Raw genomic sequence first — 15914 nt, 5'->3', positions numbered from 1 at the left:
GCGGGGGGGGGGGCGCGCGAAGCTCTGGGGCCCAGGCAGTGTCCTCAGGGGCGGGGGCCGCGCAGCGCCGCCATGGCCCCGATGGCGGCGCCTACGGGCACGCGCTCCGGGCGGGCGGTAAAAGCGCGCGCGGGACCAGATTCGGATCGTCCGCGCGGAAGGCGGGGGGCGGGGCCTTTGGCCGCTCCCACGTGACCCTCGCGCGCTGCCCAACGGCCGCCCGTCTGTCCCGGTCACGTGACGCGGGCGACCCCCGGCTCCAGCTCGCCCCGCCTCCTTCCCCGCCGAGGCCACGCCCCCTTCTGATCCCACTCCCGCCTTCAGGGCTGTCAGTCGGGTTTTCGCGCCGCGGCCGTGACGTCACGCGGGCAGCGCGTGCCCTGCCCGCCCCTAACGTCACACTTCGCTGACGTCACCAGCCACCGGTCTGTGCCCCGGGGCCACCCCCCGCTCCCAGTCCCGCCGCCCTTCCCGCCCCGCCCCGCGGATGCGCGGCCCTTCCGGGGGCGAGGTCCGCCCGCCCCGCCCCCGCCTCGCTGCCGCCGCGGCTGCCCATGGAGGCCGCCGCCGCCGAGGTCGAGGTGCGGCTCCTCTTGCAGGAGGCTCGAGAGAGCATTGAGGCGGCGCGGAGCTACCGGCGGGAGCTGCAGCAGCGGCTGCAGGGGCTGCACCAGGCGCGGGAGCAGGTGGGGAAGTAGGACGGGACGGGGCTCTCCGGAGCTGTCCCGGGACGAGCGGCCAGAGCCCTGCCCGGGCTGCGCCCGGTGCCCACAGGCGGGGCCGGTGGGGGTGGGGCCAGCACCAGGGACCCCTCCGGGGTGGCTGCTGGGCCTGGCCGCTCCGCTCCCGGGGCCCGGTATTTGTCCGTGTTTCCTGTCCGCCGGGAGAGCCGGGATGGGGCTCAGGTGTAGGGAAGGTGGAGGAGGGGGAGCCCCGCCGAATCGAGGGGTTATGAGAGCCCTGGGACCGGCCTGTGGTCTCGGTGGGTGCCGGAGATGGAGGGCGTGGGAGTGGGCAGATGTGGGACATGTCGGAGGAAAGGGATGCGAGCTGAAGTCTGTTACTGAGCTGAGCCTCATTTTCTGGGATGACAGGGAGGTTCCCCAGGCAGGAATAAAATCTTAAGGAACTACATTTTCCAAAGTAGCTGGGTCGCTAAGTCTGATTTAATAGGGAATGTTATACCCATCTTCGCATCGGATACCTGCCTGGGCAAGCTGCTCCCTGGTTTGGATGATGTGCTGAAGGCTGCTGTCCCCATGCACCACAGTGCCTGGGTCACGTACTCCGTGGGTCAGGCAGGAGGCTTGCCACCATTCCGGGTTAGCTGGTTTGTCTGCAGCTGTGCACTGGAGCCAGAGGAGAGTTTCCATTGGGACTGTGACCCACCCGCCGGGAGATGCAGGAGGAGATAGGCAAGTGTGGGCAGGGAGAGCCATAGTGCCGGGCTGGCTCCTCTGCTCAGGCAGCCTCTCAGCATTTGGGGTTTTGCAGACTGGAAGTGATGCCTTGCTGTCTTTGATTCAGCTCTGCAACGGATAAATAAAAACCCAAACAAAATCAAACTCAGCGAGTGTTTCTGTGTTGACCTGTTAGGTTTTCTGAAGCAGATCCCATTAGTGTAGAAACCTGCTGTAAATCTGCTAGGAGAGTGTCCTGCTCCCAAGTGCATGTGGGTGATCACTGGACATTTAATTAGTCAGCACTGAAACCACAGGCTACTTAAGAAAATAAATTGTTCATGGTTGTCTTTAGTCCAAACCTTGTCATCTCAAAGTGTTGTTTGGCAATTCCAAGTGCAGTGAAAGGCAGCCCATGTGCCTTTGTGCAGTGAGTGTGTAGTTAGCTCACCTTTCCTTTTCCTCTCAGGGGGAATTTCTTTACTGTGTGCATGTTGATGTTTTCTCTCTTTCCATCTTCAGGACCACTTGCTGTTTTGTGCACATCCAAGAGTTCCCTGTGTTCCCAAAGTGCTGAGTGTGCTAGACTGGGGTTCATATAGTGGCAGCTTTATTATTTGGGGACTGATGGTGGGCAGATGTGATAGAGCTGGATCACTTACATTGCATCCTTTTCCTTTGGACCAATGGGACATGATTTTCTGCAAACTGCACCGAGCTCTGTGTGTTCAGGGACTTGCATTTCCTCTTTTGCATGATGAGCAGTATCTAATCCTGGAGATGAGCTGCTGAATTTGTATCTGCCTGTAATGGAGGTAAAGAGCTTGGAGAAGTGACTGTTCTGCCTTCCTTTGCCCCACCCCTTCACAAAGCTAAATACTTCCTCTTTTTTTTTCTCAAGCATTGAAATTACAAGAAAAGGGAAGCAGAGCTGTGTGGCAGCTGCAGAGCTTCATGAATATTAGTTGAAGAGGAAATTTATTTTACCTAACCAGAGAACTTCCTGTGTTGGTTGTCTGTACTTCTAAAGATCTAGAAATTATGTGTAAGGCCATGAGTGTGTTGCAGCATTTCCCTGTGTGTGTGACTTAGAAAAGTTGTTCACAGGGAGATGGTCACTTCTGATTTTTGCATCTTTAGCTCAGGGATGTTCAAGTGTGTTTTCTTCCCTAAAAGTCAGATTCAGCAAGTTTGCTGACATTTTAATAAACACTTGTAGAACCTTCCGTGGTTGGGTTCTTCCGGAATCAAAACAGACTTGCTGTTCAGCCTGTCCTGTCACCAAGGGGGGCTGTTTGAACAAAATTGAAAAGAAAGCCGAGGATTTTAAAAATCCAGTGAACTGATAGGGCTTGGAAAAGTGCTCCTAGATAGTTTTCAAAAAGTCTGATAGGTTTTTGTTTGCAAGGGGGATTGCCTGTATATGATGCCAGGTGGTTTTTGAGTAGGATTACAGCAGTGGGGGTTTTTTGAGGGGCAGCAGGGAGGAGATCTACAAAGCATTTGGATTTTTCTGACAAGAAAAATTCCTTGATTGAAGCACCCGTAATCCAGTTTGTATTTTGTTTAGTTAATATGCTCTTCCCCTTGTCCAGGCTGGTTTCTTTGCCTCCCTCCCTGCTGTACATGTGCTAAAAATGACTTCACTGATTTGTTAACTGCCAGTGGTCATTTTTTAAAGCAGACTCCACTTGCAGCTTTACTGAGCAAATGAGATGCTTCAGAAAAATAAAAGATGTGTATGGCCTTTGCCTTTATCCTGAATCCTTCTTTCCTGTTACCTGAATTCAGATCAAAGAAAGTGCAACATTGACCAGAGATGTGCTTGAGCAGCATTTTAGCGATTTGAAAGGGACCCTAAAGAAGCTTCTGGATGAGCGACTGATGTCCCTACTGCAGGAAGTGGATGTCATAGAGCAAGAGAGCATCAAGCCCCTGGATGAGTGCCAGAAGCTGATAGAGCACGGAGTCAGCACGGCCGATGATCTGCTCCGGGAAGGTGAGGCAGGACCTGGTGCTGAGTCTTAGCTCTGCCTTCCAGTGTGGGTCTGTCAAAAGTCTGGAATTATGAGCAGCGTGTTTGGCTCATTTTGGACTCATCTCTAAATGTTAAGAATTGGGTAGATGTAGTGAAGAGCTGATCAATATTATCTCCTACAAATCCATATTTCAACATTTCACTCCAATCCTAGGTTGTACGTATGTCAGTGTAGCCTCTCCTAAAGGGCAGGAAGTACTTATTTGGGAATTAATTCACTACAGAGAAATTCTGTACCTCTCCAGGGTAGACAGAAAAGTATGTCAGGCTACTTTGAAATAAAATATATGGTGGATACCACCATAGCAAAGTGTCTGTTTTGGTGAAGTAAGTTATTTCTGTCTTGCTGAAATAGCAGCTGAAATAAACAAATTGTCCTCCTAAGTGTGATTATATTTGCTGTTGGTGGGGAGCATGAGGAATGATATGGCCGCTGTATGGGGAAAATTTCTCTAAAAAGTCTGAAGATGAGGCAGACAAAAATGGCCATGTGGAATATTACTGTAAGGGCCAGACTATACCCTACTGATGCTAAATACCTCGGCAGAAAGGAATGTCACTCTTGCCTGTTTTGCCCGGGCTGGAGAACCTACTGAGGGCATGTCTGAGCCATGAGTGTGTTGGCAGTTTCCTTGCATTGTTCTCGTGTCTCAACTTTAACTTTCTTTCAGCATGAGCTCAGTTCTGGGAGCTAAAGCACATTGAGCCATGTCCCAGGGGTGGGAAAGCTCCCAGTTCCTCCTCAGCCCTGAGCTTTGTGCTGGCCTGGGAGCTCAGTGCCTCCTGCTCACAGGAGCAGTGACAGTGTTTAAAGGATTAATTTGTTGGGGTTTTTTTCTACCACCACAACTCTAGGACAGCTTGTTTTCACCTTGGTTTTATTTTAAGTCTCACCTTACTGAGTCAGGGTGGTGGCAAAGATTGCCTGTGTTTTGTGTGAGATTCTATGGGGTCTCATGAGAAGCTGACTTGCTGCACTTCCCATCCCCTGGGTGCTCTGAGTAGGAGCATCACTGAGTGCTGTGGGCAGGACAAGCTCACATTGCAGCTAAGTCAGAAAGGAGTTAAGCCTCCGTGGTTATTAAATCTCCTGCTGCCAATTATGACGTGTGCTTTCCTTCAGAGATTTGTAACGTGCGTAATCCTCCACTTGGAAAAGAACTGAGCTTGCTGAAGTTGTAAATTATCCTAAAGTCAGGAGACTGGAGCATATGTCTCTGTAAGATGAAGTGTGGGATGCTACTTTATATGGAAAGCTTAGGAAAATGTTTGTATTTATCTCCACACTTCAATGCATGGATTATTTCCTTCATTGTGACAATAGTGCCATTTTGATTGTAGCAAATAGAACAATGGTTGAAATTATTTCTTGCTTTCAAGTGTCTGCTTTTTTATTTTCTGATCAGTGAAGGTACTTTGCTTTTCTCTTCATTTAAAGCTGGTGGAGGAAGGGATTATTACCCCTGACTTTTGGCATCATCTGACCCCAGTTCTGCTCCTGTCTGAGACCTGAGGCAAATTATTACATCTGTTATGGGTGTGTCTACAGGTAGATTTGAGAGCTTCAAAAGTTGCTAGATAGGCTTTATATTGTTACCTGTAATTGTATTTTCTAGCTAAGACTAGCAAAAGTGCTGAGAATGCTTCACATTTAATTGGTTGTTCGTGTCAGAACTGGTTATTCTTTGAAGCAAAGAATGCCTTCTGTGGACGTTGTCTCATTAGGAATATTTTTACTGTTTGGTTGCAGGAGAGAGTGCAGTCGATGGAGATGTGGGAACACAGAATGAGAAACTTTGCAACTTTGCAAAAAAAGCTTTACATATTCAGCTAGATAGGTAAGACACCAACATTCTGAGGTGATCTGAGGCAGTGGCATATGTGCCCTTCTTTGAAGAGGATCTTTTCTCTTTTGAAACAAATGTTTTCCACTCCATTGCCTCAAAAGATTCATTTGAGGTGCTGCTGTCCTGTTTGTTTCACAGACTCTTATTGGGGCTGGTACTTAGAGAATGGAGGGGATTTTCACCCTCTATATGTTCTGTGGAAATAAAGGCTGTTTATTTGCGAAGGATGAAGCCACTCCCCATAGAACAGCCTGTGTTTCAGAGTATTTACTCACAAACAGGCAGTCTGGTTAGGGCTAAAACCACAATGTTTTCTGAGTCTTTTAAGTTTGGAGTGCACGTGCCAATTTCTGCAGCTGTTCTCTCTTTGCAAATCTGCACAGATTCGAGTGTATGGATGAAATATGAATTTGTAGAAGCTGGTCCCTCTCATTACAGTGAACTTTCCTTTCTCAGCTTACCAGAAGTGCCCTCCTTGGTTGATGTGCCTTGTTTATCTGCCCAGCTGGATGACTGCCTCCTTACTATACTGAAAAATCAAATATTCAGACATGGAACTGTGGCATCTCGCCCACCTGTACAGCTGGAGGAATTTGTGGAAAAGCCTGGAGGTATTTTAGTCCGATGGTGTAAGGTAGGTAAAATATCCTGTTGGAAAATCCTCTAGACTTGAGTTTTTTCTAAAAGAACCCAAGTAATCCACCTTCTTTCTGAATTCTCTACGGCTTTCGAAGGACTAGTCCACTCCAGTGTGGAGTTAGAAACTTGAGCTTTTTATGGTAATGGTGTCATTTAAAGGCAAGGTAGCCTGGTGACGGTGTGGTTGGTGCTGGGGTTTGAGTCTGCCTGGCAGAGACACTTGCTTCAGCAGATCCAGGATGAGGCTGGACCTGCTCTCTTATGCTTTTACCCCTAAGCATGTTTGTGTTCCTAGGGAGATGCAGTGGGTTGAAAGAGAAAATATTATTATATTGGTGTTAGCTAGTCCAGTAGCTTTTCTCTTCGACACACAGAGACTATTTTTGAGTAAACCACTGCTGTGATCTGATGTGGTTTAGTTGTTGTTGGACAGCTCTATGCTCCTTGGCAGCATCAAACAAACTTTTGTTGTTCTAGCAACTTCCAGTCGTTGTTGGCCACCCTTCACTTGTAAAGGATGTGGACTCAGGTTATTAAACCATAGGCACTGCTCTCAAATGGGGTCTGATTTACTGTGGTATAGAGGAATTCCCTGGATTTGGTTGTGCCTGGGGGATATTGAAGGGGGCTTTTTTGAGGGTGTGTGTGTGTGTGTAAATATCTTTGGACTTAGAAATATCAAAGAACTGGAAATCATTCCTGAAACAGTTTATGAAGGACAACAGTCATTTTCCCTTGCTGTTAAAAACTGGCACAGAATTTCTTCTGCAAAGTTGTTCTCAGCTTTTGGCTGAAGGATTTTTTTATATCTCTGCTAGAATGAACAGCCTTCTGTTAAATGTTTCTTCCTCTGTAAATATTTTTTAGCTGTAATAATTCTGATACATCTTTTTGTTGGTTCAGATGCTGATGTTAGTTCAGACACTGATGTGTCTACAAGGCACATTTTCTGCTCTGAAATACCTTGTGAGTCTGATCACCTGCGGTGCTGTCCTAACATGTGCCCCTTCAGAGAGAAAAGGAGAACCAGGGGGATCCTTATTAACGCAATAAATGTTCCTGCAGGTGGATGATGATTTCATACCCCAGGACTACCGGCTGCAGTACCGCAAGAGCACTGCCAGCCACTTTGAGGATGTGTATGTGGGCTCGGAGACAGAGTTCATAGTGCTGCACATTGATCCCAACGTGGATTACCAGTTCCGGGTGTGCGCCCGCGGGGACGGGCGGCAGGAGTGGAGCCCCTGGAGTGTCCCCCAGATTGGCTGCACCACGCTGGTCCCCCACGGTATTGGTCATCCTGAACCCTCAGCTGCTCATCAGCACTCTGGGGGGGGCTGCAGGTGGATGGAGCTATGCTTGTGTGGCGGGGGGTGTCTCCAGCTATGGGGTGTGCGTGTGACATGCGATGAACTGTTCCTCTGTCCTACAATTCATTCTTTTCTTCCTTGGCATGGGGACACTCAGTGAGCCTTTCACAGGTGGCTCACTGCTTCCTTAGCCTTGGAAAGCATGTGAGCCAGATGAAAAGCATTATTTTTCCCTTCTCCCTCACCACAACGTAAGCATTTTTGATGACGTACAGCTCACAACAAGCTCTTATCTTGGAGAGAGAAAAATTTAAATTTTCTCTTCACTTAAAAATTTGTAAGCGCAGTGGGTAATGAAGGGTTTTCTTTGCCTATGATAAGACTTGGCAGGGATTGCAGCAAAGAGTGAACTCCTGGGGACCTCTGAGCTGGAAAATACTTTTTGTAATTGCAATTTATTTGAAAAACAAATCTCTCCATAAGAAAAAGGCAAAACCAGCCCCTGTTATTAACATAGCTTGAGCTGCATGAGGTGGACTGAGTAGACATTGGGATTGGCTTGATTTTGCACAGACAGGAGCGAGTTGAGGTTCACAATTTCTTTCTTGTTTGTTTGTTTTCTTTGAAGAATGGACAACTGGTCTGGAGGGTTACAGCTTGAGCAGCAGAAGAAACATAGCACTTCGGAATGATTCTCAATCGTGTGGTGTGCTCTACTCCAAAGCTCCTACTTATTTCTGTGGGCAAACATTAACATTCAGGCAAGTCGTTTTTGGGTGGCTGGTGGCTGGTGCATCCCCTGTGAGCTGTCACATCTGAATTGTGTGTAAACCTGAGGCATGTTTGAGTTTTAAATCAGCTCAGCTCTAGTCAAGGTAGTGTCTCTATGTGACGTCTTTAGTTCTTTAGTTCTGCTTCCTGGCTTTGTAGGAAAACACCTGATGTTTTTGTAGGATCTGCGGTTATATAAAAGAGAGATGAGTGAACTCCTGAGGGATTGTAAAATATAGCCCATGCTGACCAGATCTGTGGAATGTTGAACTTCCTGATGTTTTGTAGCAGCTGTTACTGGCTGAAGTCAGTGGCGCTTTGCCTCTAGTTCCTTTTAACCTTGGGCCAGGGGTTACTTTCCTTCCCAGACTATTCACTGGCTCTGAAGACTTTGGACATGAAAACACTGATGTGCTGTTGGGATAACAGTCTGGCAGCAATGCCTTTAACATCTGAGATAAATAGTGCTGGTCAGACTACTAATGCTTGAAACTGGCATTAGGAGATCCAGAGTAGAGAAGGGATCTTGTGAATTTCAAGCTTTCCATTTGACACAGAACATGATTAAAAACCTTGGCAGTTTTTCTGCCTGTAGTCCTATCCCTGAGATGATGCTGTTTAACAGGGTATGAGGAATGTCCTTGTGGATATGTCAGTTGTAATTACAGACCTCAGAGACTCTGAAGCTTTGTTTCATCTTTTCCCTGGTTAAATAAAACTACTTGCTGTACAGCAAGCAACCCCCAAAGGCAATCAAAAAGGGCTGTTCATGATACTTTCATTACTTATTCCATGGTGTTTCATTTAACCCTTCCTGATAACAGATTATGTTAACTTCAGATGGTTGCAGTGTGAGGATGTATTCAGTTGCCCTGTCTGAGATAGGTAAAAAGATCTAAAGCTTTCATTTGAAATCTATTGCTAGATTTTACTTCTCTTGGCTCAGCAATGCCTGTGAAATTAAAGGCAGAACCTTGAGGTTTCCCTTGAGGTTCTCTCTCAGTCCAGTGCCTTTTATCATTTTTTATTGGTAGCATGTGAAAATGTTTTGCTTCACATTTTGGTTATGGACTTCTCTCCAAGAGGAGATTGTTTCAGGACGGCAGAGGATGTGTCCACAAGAGCTATCGTGACACGAATCTTGAGATTGAAGACAGCCTCAAGAATTGGTTGTGTTCCCCTTCCAAGGTCCAAGAGTAGATTCTTGTTTGGAAGTGTGAGAGATTTTCCTGAGCAGGGAGATGTAGTACTTGGTGCTTGACTTTCTCCAGCTGTTGGAACACAAGTTATTATTCACAAACATCTCTGGGGGTTCTCTGTGTTCAGGACCCAGGCACAGCTTGTCAGTGAGAAGTGAAGCTGTAATAAACACAGTATTTTGTATCTACATTTTAAAGATAAGCTGTGGCAGTTGTCCTGAGGTGAAGCATTTGGCCAAGCTGTAGGAAAACATCACTGCATTAGGTCAAATCTCCTGTTTCTTTGCAGCCTCCAGGGAGCTGCCCTTAGGGACAGGAACATTTCTCTGCAGTGACCTACCCTTCATCTCTAAAGCTTTGTTTGCTGTGGGGAGCCACAGTCCTTCTGGCCAGGCTGGTGATTCGGGCTCACCCAGCAGATGCCCTGTGGTGGTCATGCTGGCTTTATCAGGAACCCAGCACAACTCTGCTGACAGCTGACCGTGAGGCAGTTCCTGTGATCCCACACAGATGGACCTTTCTGTGCTCTGAGGCAAATAGAAACTGGTGGTGGTTCACTGGGGTTCAGTGTTTGGGCTGCAGTGGCAGAGAGGTTTTGTTGTGTGGCATTTTTGTTGTGCACCAAAATCAATTTGAAATTGCCTTTAAAGTTGCTTTGGGAAAACATTGTGGATCCCTTCCAAAGTAAAAGCTTCTTGGAGATTTAAATAATTGTTTTCTCTTCGCTTTACAGTGCAAGGCTACTGCTCTCTTAGTGACATTCCCAGGGGACTGAAAAACCTAATGGAGTGCAAAAGTAAAACATGGTTCCAATTTTATCTTCCCGGTTTGCCTCAAAAGAGTTAACCCATTCTGTGCCAGTCCACTGCCCCCTTTAATTGCTGGTTCTTGAAAGCTTTGCTGAAGTTTTCCCTCGTTTGCCAACAACCATGTATCAGTCTGTTCTTTCTCTCAAGCTGCAATGAAAATAGCAACTGCTTTACTTTCTAGGAAAGACCATCTGAATTTCCTGAGTCACTCAGGCTCTCTGTAAAGTAGGATTTAGCACCTTTGAGAGGTGGCAGTACTAGAGAAAGGACTCAAGTCCAGAACAGCCCTTTAGCGTACGAACTGTGCAGCCTCGCTCCTCTGCTGGGGCCCAAAGGGAACTGAGTCCCTGGTCATTTGCAAAACTTGTATGCATTTTCTTCAGAGATTCTTTCCCCAGACTAAAACTCCAAATACAGCTGAGCAGAAGCCAGACATGTAAATGCTCTTCTAGGCATTGCTTGGTTTGCACCAAGCTGATTTATTACAAAAGCCTAAACCAAACACACTCCCTAAGCAACACCCCATCCTCATCCCATTACAGCAGAACATGGCAGGGCCCAAAAAACCTATTTTGGTAATGCTTATTAAATCCCTGCTGAAACTACTGATGTCTTGTCATAATACATGATGCTGACTAGTAATCTGATATAGCTAATTGGCTAGCTGAGCACACTGTCTGCTTCAGACAACTGGAAATCATTTCAAAAGACCATTTCTAAGATGTGACAGTGGAGAATAGTATTAAATACCATTGGAAGTTTGCAGGAAGCACGTTCCTATTTTGTACAGATTAACAGAGTATTGCTCAGTGGAGCTCTTGGGAAAGCTGGTAGGAATTTTGGGGACCTCCCCAAAAGTTTGGATGAATTTGTTGAGAGCCATGGAACACAGTACAAGGGTCTGGTGTGACAGGTTATTACTGTCTGGGTTTCATGGTATGTTTTGATTTAAAGCTTCAGGTTTTGACTTAACTTTTTGCTTGTTAGAATTGAGACCGTGGGCCAGCCAGACCGACGGGACAGCCTGGGAGTGTGTGTGGAGCAGCAGAATGGCTACGACTCCCTTCAGCGGGACAAAGCTGTGTGCATCAGCACAAATGGTGAGTCTGAACCACAGAATTCCCCCCCAAACCCCACAGCCCCTGGCTCTTTAGATCCCTGCATAATATATGAGCAACTTTTATGTATGTGCTGCTTGTGCAGTTAAAAATCTTTGGTGAGATCACAGATCTCCTCTTCCTGCTTGCAGTTATTGCAGCCTGTTCCATGTGACAAAAGAAATGCAGCAGCGTTTTTTCCCTATTTGTTTGCAAAAAATGGGGAGATGTGATCTTCCATGTTAGTACATGCAGAAAATGAGAAATGGTAGATCTGCTGTTTCAGGGGCAGTATTTGTAAATGGAAAAGAAATGACAAACCAGCTGCCTGCTGTTACTTCTGGCTCGACTGTGACATTTGACATGGAAGTTGTGCAGTTGGGACCCTGCAGCAACGAGGGAGGAAACTTCAAGCTTCGAGTAACCATCAGCTCCAACAACAGAGAAGTGGTCTTTGACTGGGTACTTGATCAATGCTGTGGATCTTTGTATTTTGGATGTTCATTTTCATACCCAGGCTGGAAGGTTTTGGTGTTTTAGCAGTGAGTAAAGGGATTTTTTGTTCTTGCTGTAATGTTAAAAGCTGAGTTTCCAGCTGTTTGACAACAATCTTGTAACAAACCCCTGTCTTTATAGTACTTGAACTCCACTATATTGTACTTCATACTGGATTCATTTAAACAATAATTGTGAAACATTTGATTTGTTACTCTGGAAAAAGCTAGACACAAGCATTTGTGTAGGCAAATTAATTTAAGCAGTCCATCAGACCTTTCCCTTTTTTCCTCCAGACTTGATTTTTGTCAGTATTTCAATTGTACTCGTCTCAGGGTACACGCATTGTGTAGAATTAACTTTGCTTAAAACTGCTGCTCTGTAAGCATTTTAGGGGTGGTAATGGACCAAAGTTGTATTTATACCACTCAGAGCACAGTATTTAGAGCGGCAAGGTCCTGCTCTGCTTCCTTGTGCACGATGCTGCCTTAGGAGTCTGAGTGGACAGTGGGGCCCACCTGTGGCAGCTGCTTCCTCCGCGCACGGTACTGTTTGTCCCTCCGGAGCAGGGACATCTGAGCCAGCCTGTTCCTGTCTCACTTAAGTGCCTTATTTCAATACTTCTTGAACTGTTTTCTGTGTTGTCACTTGGAATGTTTTCTAGAGTAGCTGCATGGTGATACTTACATCAACGGTGCAAGGCTGCCTCAAGCAGACCAACAGCCAGCGCAGGATGTTATCCTGATCCTCTCTGAATGTCTTCCCTGGTTACAATTCACATGGATCCTGTGTCGGAGACAGTCTCAGTGATTTGCTACCTGGCCTCAACCTGTGGATTGGCAGCTGTGGTTCCTCAGAGCCCTCCTAACATGCAGAGACAACCTTCTCTTACTGTCTGACAACACAAGGGCTGTTGTGATATGCAGGATTCCTGGCAATCCCAAATTCTGCCTGGGAACGCTGTGCTGTCAGTGCAGGTATATGGTCCCAGTACTGCAGACAGACTGGGCTGACGCAGCTGTGCCTGCTGCTGGAGCTCCACCTGGAGTAAGGGAGATGGGCTTTGGAAGTGGGCTTCAGGCATACCCTGCCTGCACAGATTTAACCTGGGGCAGTCAGAATTGAAGAGAGGGTGGTAATTAAGCTGTCTCCATAGAATAGGATGGGATAAAAAATATTGTGAATTAAATGACTTGGAGTTCAGAAATTATATAAAGTTACATATTTTTCCTCTAAGGAGCAACTACAATGGATAAGCTCAGTCTCAAAAGAGAGCTTATTCCTGGTCAAAAGATTTTAATGCTACTGCATTTAAGGAATATTTAAAAGCAACACTCACTGAGGGGTTTCTTACCTCATGTTCAATTAAAATTAAATATATTTTATCACGTTAGAATAGCATTATTTTTATAAAGCCTAGACAATCATACTGCCTTTCCTTCAGTGGCAATGTGCTACATTAGCCCTCTATATTACCATAATAAGCTTAAAGCATAAAAGCTTATTTTACAATTAATTAACATTGCCCATACTCACACTGTCAGTACATCAGCCATCCTGCCTGAATTTTTCCCCAAGCAGCTGTGGCAGGGGTACAAGAACTTCAGACAAGGAGAATGGCTGTTGGTATTTATACCATTTACAAGAAAAAAAAAATGCATGCGGATTTAGATGGGTGCTGCAAAGAACCTGCACAAGGCAGGGTTAGGTTGGAATTGGCTGTAAGACATGAAGTGAGAAAGACTCAACTGCTGCAGGTCAGATCATCCACTGTTAGCAGCAAAGGCCCTGCAGTACTGTCAGTTTTTCAAGCTTCACTAGTTCAGTGTCAGGGAAAAAGAGTACTAGCTTATCCTGTGCTTTCAATGTTACTTTAATTCTCCTGTGAAGAGTGTTTTCAGTACTTTTACAATAAGATTCAGTAGATGAAAGTGTCAGTCCTGTTCAGAGGGTCAGGCTGGCACTCCAGATAGCAGCTAACTTAAATCTTGCTCCACATAGTAGTGCTGGCAGTTTTATTTATACACTTCAGGTATCAGGTACTAGTTGTAACTTAGTACTTTTACGATATGGAAACTAAAATTGTGAATATCCACATTTCTGAGGTACCAACGGGTCAGGTACCCTTTAATCTGCTTTTGGAGGGGCTGGTCAGACTGTAGATTCTGCAGGATACTTACATATTAGAAAATAAAAAGCTTAAACCTTGAATTCAGGTACTTCCAGAGGTGGCAATGCTGTGTCAGGTTGTTCAGAATATAAATAAAAGCAGCTGAAGGTGACTGTGAAGGGCCATGGGAGACCCCTACTGCTGCCCAGGAGAGCTGAGGAAGGCAAGAGAAGTTTTTCTGCCTTCAAGCTTTAGCTGTGTGTTGAACGAGGGCAGATTGCCAATCGTTCTTTCATTGTTATTGTGGTTTTGTTTTTTATTTGAACTTGGCACAAGCCTTGCTGTCCAAATTCCAAATGAGGTACTTTCAGCCACCTCTTGGAGCTGCACCTTGTGAATGGGGGAGGAGTGAAGAGTCTCAGGGCAAGAGACCTGAGCACTAAAGGAACAAAGGATGCAAAGAAGTGGAAGAGGCTTGAAGTAAAAAGTGTAAATTCTGTTCTTCCGCAGCAGAGTTCAGCTGGATGGAAAACCTGACACTTCCTGTACAATTTGCACCTATAGCTCTTGGAGCCCTGCAAGTAACAGTGTTAATGGCTTATGAAACCCAATCCTGAAAGTTGTTTTCCTAAGCTAGTACATTCACTTACCTCAACTAAGACTTGCGTGTCAAGAGAAATTTGAATTTTTTTAAATAAAAATTTTATCCCTCAACTGTGTATGGTCTAGGAAGTTATTTATTGGGGCATAAAACTGAGAACCACAGCAGTCTAATAATATAAGGAAATGTTTTCTAGACTACTGCAGCCATCTTTAAGAGCTTAGCCCCTTTTTTTTCCCCATTTTTTAAATTTTCTGTCCCTCAGAAGTCCCAAACAATTTATTTCCAGGTTTTGCACCTGTGCACTTACTTTTATTTCCAGATTTTAACTGACATATCTTACAAAAATATTTTTCCCCTTCTTTTAATAAAATTTGTTAAAGCATCTATGAACTACCCCTCAATATTCCATCACGGCTGATTTGTCTCATCTCCATTTTACTGTTCGCGTCTCTTACTGGTGCATTCAGTGGTGCAACTCTTACACATCTGTAGTTTTTGGCCAGCAGCAGAGGTATTTAATCACCTTCAGATGAAGTCCCTGTTGGACTAACACACAGCTTTACTTAGTTCCCTTAGTTCTGCTTTACCTGGAGCCTGTTCCCGTTCTTTGGTCTCTTTTAAAGGAAAAACAGCTTGTGAAACCAGTAAGTGAAGTTGCTGACTTGGCAGCTTTCTCTCATAAATACTCCATTCACATGAACTTCCTTCATGACAAGATGCCAAGTGTTTCTCCTCCAGAGCTGCAGAGTCACTCTCAAATCAAGCAGCCTAAAAACTGTAGGTTAGTCAGGGAGGATTTACCCACTCCAAAGCCTTTGTTTTCTTGGATATGAAACCACAGCCAGATTTGTAACAGGGAACATCTCCACTTGTCAATGATGGCACCAGACTTCTGTGAATTAAGAAGTATTTAACTTGGAACAACACTGTCACAATTGCCCTCACAGAATGGCTCCTGTATTCCCAAAGGTAAAATCAAATTTCTGGTTTGGGGGATTGTATGGTTTGGGAATTTTGTTCTGTTGATTACATAAATAATCAGAACAGTTCAAATCATGGGTAACTGCCTGGAATGAAGCAGTGAATCTTTACCCCACCCCTCAAAATTCAAGGGCTACATTCAAGACATACTCCAAGCAATGTGGGCTGAAGGTTAACAATTCACCTACTTTTGAATAGAGTAGTTAATGCACTGAATTAATACTGAAATCATGTTAGGTTCCAAGTTGGGGTTCACAGACCCATTGTGATCACCAACTACAAAACAACATTAAAACCTTCCGTGAGCACGCTGAGGGCCAGATTAGGAGAATCTGGACAATGTTAGAGACAAGAACACACAGCTCAATGGCAGCCTAAGGTAGTTTGCAGAGCCCAGCTGGCACATCCTGCATTTCAGGATCTGAATCCTAACATGGAAAAAGGTTTCCAGTGGCTGCCATTCCACAGTCACTACTTGGCCAAGCAATGCAATTCCTGACTTGTTTTGTCCCACAGTACCTGGAGCATCCATCCTCTGCAGTCCCAGATGAATGGGGTTTTCAACTGACACCAATTTAAACTTGACTTCATATAAGCCAAATACTTTAAAAAAT

At 45.5% G+C, this 15914-nt stretch overlaps 1 protein-coding gene across 1 annotated transcript; it reads left to right on the top strand.

The window, feature by feature from the left end:
- Positions 1 to 554: 554 nt before the first annotated feature.
- Positions 555 to 14414, top strand: CRLF3 (cytokine receptor like factor 3; the record flags this gene model as incomplete). The annotated part of the gene is made up of 9 exons (XM_082294256.1): positions 555 to 686; positions 3192 to 3399; positions 5189 to 5276; positions 5742 to 5919; positions 6990 to 7212; positions 7863 to 7995; positions 11001 to 11113; positions 11397 to 11652; positions 12270 to 14414. The coding sequence occupies 8 exons, from the start codon at positions 555 to 557 to the stop codon at positions 11648 to 11650; spliced, it is 1329 nt and encodes a 442-aa protein (XP_082150382.1). The 3' UTR covers positions 11651 to 11652; positions 12270 to 14414.
- Between the last annotated feature and the right edge of the window lie 1500 nt (positions 14415 to 15914).

This window comes from Coloeus monedula (genome assembly GCF_965178545.1).
Source record: "Coloeus monedula genome assembly, chromosome: 19".
NCBI lineage: Eukaryota > Metazoa > Chordata > Aves > Passeriformes > Corvidae > Coloeus > Coloeus monedula.
This window is presented reverse-complemented; position numbering and strand designations above follow the sequence as displayed.